The sequence below is a fragment of the Manacus candei genome, unplaced genomic scaffold (assembly GCF_025592945.1).
Source record: "Manacus candei isolate 608988 ecotype Guabito, Panama unplaced genomic scaffold, ASM2559294v1 h1tg000081l, whole genome shotgun sequence".
In the NCBI taxonomy this organism is placed as follows: Eukaryota; Metazoa; Chordata; class Aves; order Passeriformes; family Pipridae; genus Manacus; species Manacus candei.
The window spans coordinates 1,248,542-1,254,541 of NW_026138129.1; the positions used below are offsets into that span (position 1 = coordinate 1,248,542).

At 47.6% G+C, this 6,000-nt stretch overlaps 1 protein-coding gene across 21 annotated transcripts in view; it reads right to left on the bottom strand.

The window, feature by feature from the left end:
• Positions 1 to 5,576, bottom strand: part of AFDN (afadin, adherens junction formation factor) — a 124,098-nt gene extending 118,522 nt beyond the window's left edge. For 11 of the 21 annotated variants that reach the window (XM_051811115.1, XM_051811114.1, XM_051811108.1 and 8 more), the window contains exon 1: positions 5,072 to 5,576. In XM_051811115.1, the coding sequence (XP_051667075.1) occupies positions 5,072 to 5,188 (117 nt within the window). In that variant the 5' untranslated portion in view covers positions 5,189 to 5,576. The remainder of the gene's footprint in view (positions 1 to 5,071) is intronic. The other 10 variants (XM_051811128.1, XM_051811124.1, XM_051811122.1 and 7 more) reach the window with 1 other exon arrangement.
• Between the last annotated feature and the right edge of the window lie 424 nt (positions 5,577 to 6,000).

Consider the following 6,000-nt stretch of genomic DNA (forward strand, 5'->3'; position numbering starts at 1 on the left):
TCTCAGAGACAGATTTTTAAACACTTATGGGTTAGCAACCATGTAAATAAGAATCTGCAGGGAGTTAAAACCTAAAAATTCTCATTTCTTACTGCTTTAACTAGATTTAAATAACAAGCTTGCGTAACTATCATGGAAAGTCTATAAGTGTATGTCATATCAGTCTTCCCTGTAACACTTAATGAACCAGAATCAGATCTGAACCCAAAAAGACAAAAATTGCATCAACCCTAAAATATCCTGCCATCCAGTGTACTGTACAACATTTTCTGTGAATAGATTGCTTATTTGTATTTAAAGCCAAAGAAAAATATTTAAAACATGCTGACATGACCAAACATACGTAACACCAGAACACATAGGTCAATATAACAAAAAACCCCAAGGACAACAAAAAAACTACCACACCAAACAAAAAAACTTCACCCTCATTTGAAGGGTTATGTCTAACACCTTGTTGCTGAGCCTACACAAGTTTTTTCAGACAAAAAAAAAAAAAATCAAATAGCCATAAAGACCTTTCAAACTCCTTTTTTTTAATGGTCATTTAAAATTTAAACTCTACCAGGAGTTATTGGTAATGCAAGGTATGTTATTTCTCTAAGCTTTTTACATAGACCTTTCTACTTTTGCTAATATATAAGTATATTAGATCAGTTTAGAACAGCATTCTCCATCAGGAAACAAAACTACAATGGATCAATGTTTCTGACAACCATCCCCCAGTTCTTGGGTAATTGTTCTAAAAAAACCGCACTTGTTCTAAAAAGTGTCTGTCTCAAAAAACTTAAATGCAATTCACATTCATTAACCCAAAAACCATGTTTAGGAAAAACAAAGCACTCCTCTTCCTCTCACATACACACATTAAAGATGAAACCTTATTTTGCCATCAAGACTAACAATAATTATAAATAGTTCAGGTATAACATGTTAAGCCAACAAGTCTGAAATACCTTCAGGGGAATTTCAGGGAACTACTATTGTATTCTAGCCAATAATGATAAATGCACTAGTTACAGAACTTTTTCATTCCTTGCTCTCCCCCAAAACATCCATACGCAGTTATTTTATATAATCAATCACTTAAGTAAGCACTTTTATTAAAGGAGAAAATAAAAGTGTTAAACTGTATAAATGCAAATCAGTTCCTTTCTACAAGTTTCTGAACAACTCTATGCAGTTGTTACAAAATCATTAATTCAAACTTAATCCTGTTTGAAAACTTTGGGTGCTATAATCTCTCAAGACTTAAATCAAGATAAAAAGGTCAATTTATCTCCTACTGGAAAAAGTCTAAGTCGTTTTACTGCATTTCTATCCTTGACAAAATAAAAAAAAAAAAACAAGGGAAAAAACAAGCCAAATATCAAAAGCCAAATATCGAAAGCATCCAAAAAATTGATAACGTTTGGAACAAAGGCAAGGGGAAACAAAGAAAAGGGTTAACATACTGCTTCATTCTGAATATGACTATTAATTTATCTACAAATAAAATCATGATTGACCCCACATTTACCCAAAAACTTCTGTATTTTTTTCAGACTTGTCAGATTAAGTAGCTGCCTCACCAGTTAAAATAGACACAGTAAAGCTTAATCAAGTTTAAATCATGACCAGTATTACAGACATCTTTAGCAAAGGTCTGTACCTTGCAGCACTCCTGACAACATTAGAGTTTAAACTGCTGCTAGAACTTTAAAAACAGAGTTTTGGGTTTGCTCATTTATAAGCTTCTCAAGCCACAGAGCTTCTCTCAGCTACTATCTAATAAAAAATAATTTTAAAAACCCTTTCAGAATCAAAATAATGCAAATTAACAGATTTCTCAGAACAGCAACAACTGTTAGAGAAAGTAAGCACTTAACAAAGTTAAAATTACCGCTTTGCTCTCAAGTATTTGAGTCCACAAATGGCTTCAGTGAAAGCATAAATGAAGATATGAAATCCTCGCTCCCAAGAAGTCTTCAGTCTTCCTCACATGGGGTACAGAGGAACACTCAACTCTGAGCATGCAACAAAGTTTTAACTCCTGTTTTGCTGAGGAAAAGCAGCATTGAATGACTTAGTTAACTGCTAATGTCACAAAACAAGTTAAGAAACAGTAACAGAACTCAATATGTCCTATCCAAGGCACTTTCTTTCCAATGTCTTACAGGCAACACACCTTAGGAGATAATTTGTTTCTAACTCTCAAAAGACTCAAGTAAACAAGTATATCTCTAATCCCTTAGGACTAGTCTACCCAATGAAATATTAACAGGAATTCAAATGGATTCATTTCATGAACCACTTCCCTGAAAAAAACCCCATACCTTTAAACTACTTCCAAAATACTACTGTACCTTCAAAACAAAGCCACATTTTACACTCTGCAGTGAAGTGATGAGGACACAATGGATTTGGAGTAACTGTGTCTCACTGAAGAAGGTCTGTCTCACCTTTCAAACTAATACCAAAGTACATCAGTTGGTCACATGCAAGTACTGCATGTGCACGTGTACTGTCACTGCTTAAGCAGTCAGAACTCTTGTCAATTTACATTAGATTTCACTTTTCCTTTTCCTTACAAAAAATATAAAGCTCCCTGAATCTCTGCTATTAAGGAAGTTATTACCACCTCTGGAAAATCCTATTCTCTATATATAGGAAAGTTACAAGTCACTTAAATCAGACTGTTTTCACTGAAGAAATTCCTGGAGAATCACTACAAGGCATCAAGTCTACTGATAAACACAGCCAGCAGCTCCTGGATGACAGTCTGCAGCATGGGCACGTGCCAGCTGCAAAGTTAACCCAGCAGGCCAACAACCATGTCTGGACAGTTTAAAATTATTCAGTTTGACCCAGCTCAGGCACATACAACGAAAAATCCTATCCAAGTTACTGCATCTGCACAGATGCCACGCTTGCTGCAGTCCCTACAATAAGCAAGATGTGGCTTATGGTCAAGCTGAGCCTGGAAAAACAACAGAGGATTGTCAGTTTTCAAGCAGTCTAGTAAAAGGGCTTTCATTTAAGCTGATAAATAGTACACATGTGAATCACACCATCATCTGGGTTGAAAATATGGCCAAATTTGGGTCAGCTCAGGGAAAAAGTGAAAATAAATGTGAACATTTGTAAGTGTAATTATCTGGAAAGAAAATATACTTTACCTATAAACTGTTACCTGCTGCCAGTTTGATGTAAATGCACCTGCAGTCTTATCAAACACTTTCAGAACTAGCAAGCTAATAAGCTCATGCATTCAAGGAAATATGCACGCACTTAATTTTTTACTGCCAACAGTTCAAGTGAAATGCCACCACCGATAGTGATAAGTAGGCTCCTATACAGGTTCAGAGACTTAACTGCAGAAGTGTAGAGCAAATACAAGTAAAATTATTTTTTCTTTTCAGAATAACTATAAGGAAGCTCATAATTTTTGTGCAAAGTCTAGTTAACTATGACAAACATTTACAGCTGACCTAAGAAACTGTAAGATTTGTTAAACTACTTACTAACAAAACTACAGCAGGGTAGTCTGCCACAAACAAAGAAAACAGGCTGGAGTTATAATGTACTGGGAATGGACTAACCCATGAATAGGATAAAAAGCTCAGCCACAGGCAGTTAGCAGTCAACCTGCAGTTCCAGAAAGGTTGTGCTATGTTCTCAAACACAGTCATGAAGGCTCCTTCACACCAGCTTCAGCCCACTTTTTTGAAGGAGCGACTGTCAGCCAACAGTGATGCTGATAAAACCTAAGCAATGCACATAAGGAACTCTAATTATGATAAATATTGCAAGACGTAGGAAATAATCACAGGAAACCCTCATTTTGGTGTTCAAGAAACAGTCTGCAATGAGCAGAACTGAAAACACACAAAGCAATTCTTTTCAAGCTACTGGGGTTAACATTTTTAAAACTGCCTTCAAGACCTTTTCGTCGCTCTGCTAACAGTCAGCACCTGGGTGCAGAAACAGGAGCAAGCCCCAAGAACGAGCCAACGTGATTTCTCAAAGGCTCCTGTTAATAAACAACCAGGACCAGGGCCAGGCCAAGAGCAAGTGTGAATTTCCTCCTTTTCCCCGGGAACACTCACATGATCAGCCTCCACCCTCTGAGCAGGGAGCCCGCTGTCACACACAAACAGGGCTGCAACCTGCCTCCCCAGCCCTCCCCCCCCGCCGCTTTCAAACCAGACGCACAGCACGAACCAGCCAAAGAGAACATGACAAGGGGCAGCGGGAGGGTGTGGTTTGACTATTACTTTTTTTTTTTTTTTTTTTTTTAAAAAAGAACAAAACTCAGCCTCTCTCAGCCATCAGAAACACCCATTTCATTAGGAAGAAATTACCCGCTGTGTTTTTCCAGTACAGCATGTGAACTCAGGACTACGAACCTGCTCCTGGTATTTACTTTAGGCGGCGGGCTGGCAGCCTGCAGGCTCGGAGAGCCAAGGCGCTCCGTCCGTCACGCCCTGGGAAAGCCACCCCGGGGATTGCACCAGCGGCCCGGAGAGCCGCCGGACTACGGCAGGTTGCTTTGTAAGAGGCGCCTTCTGCACGGAGCCGAATATTTAAAGAAACAAACAAGCCGGCCAACAAAAAAAGCGCCCAGCGCCGGGATTCTCAGTCCTCCTCCTCCACCAGCCGCCTGCCGGCTCTGTTCAAGTCACAGACAGACACAAAAAAAAGCCCACGAAGGTACCTGTTTTCGGGCTGGGCAGGGGGTCTACTCCTGTATTTTCGCCCTCGCCCGCCCCCTTTCGCCACCTCCAGCTCCCGGCGGGTTTCTCGCCTGCCCGGAGCCGCCCGTCCCGCAGGGTCGGGCCGGCATGTGCCTGCGGGAGGAGGGCAGGGCTCCGGCCCTGCGCTCTCTTCCTCCGCCCGTCCTCTGCAACCTGCCTTCACCCGGGCAGGGCGAGGGGCCCGACCCTCGCTCCCCGCCGAGGAGCGGAGCCCCTTCCCCGGCCGTGCCCGAGGGGTGGCGGGGGGGGCCCGGCTGCCCGCGGGGCGCGGCCTGGCCCGGGCGCGGTGTCTCACCGGGCCGGCCGGGCGGGGGGGCCCCGGCGGGGTCGCTTACCTCCGTGGGGTCGCTGATCTCGAACAGGTCCAGCCGGTTCGCGTTCCAGTGGTTGATGATGTCGGCGAGTTTGCGCCGCTCCTCCTCCCGGCTGCCGCTGCCGCCGCCGCCCGACATCCTCGCTGAGCCCGCCGCCGCCGGGGAGCCGAGCCGGGGCCGGGGCCGGGCCCTCTCCGCCGGGCCCCGGACGGAGCGGGGGTCCCTCGGTCCCGGCCGGGCACGGGAGGGGCCGGCTCTCCTCGCGGCCGCTACCGGCACGGGCGCCGCGGAAACGCCCCGGTATCGCGCCGCCGACAGCGATCGGCCCCGGCGGACAGCGAGGAACGAGAGAAAGAGAAGGGGGAAGGGCGGGCAGGGGGCGGGGATGAGGAGGAAGGATGCCCCGAGCCGGCAGCGGCCGCTGTGTGTCCCCGCTCGGCAGCGCCTGTGGCCGCTCGCCTGCCCTGAGCCGAGCGGAGCGGTCGCTGCTACCGCCGCCTTTCTCCGCCCCGGGTATCGCCCTCCCTTCGCTCGCTCCCTCCCTCACACACCGGCCGTGCGCGCCCCCGCCCGGCCGCCCGCCCTTCTCCTCCTCCCCCTCCCGGGGCGTGTGCGCGCCTGCGCGCGCTCCCGCTGGCCGTCACCTCCCGCCGGCGGCGGCCGCGCGCCTCCGGAGGGCTCCCCCGGTGTCCCGCCCTCCCGTCCTGCTCCCCCGCTCCCGCCGGCGCGGGGAGGCGGCCGGGCCCGGGGGCGGCCGGGGCAGGGCGCGGCCAGGTGCGGCGGGAGCCCCCGCACGGCGGCCGGGGACACGTGGCGGTGTTGGCGCGGTGGGGGCAGCGCGGCGGGGAGCGGGATGCGGGACGCCGGCAGGAGGCCCCTCGGGAGCGACGGCGGGAGCCCCGGCTGCGGCCGCGCGGGGCCCGCGGCCGGGCTCTGGCACCAACAAAGGG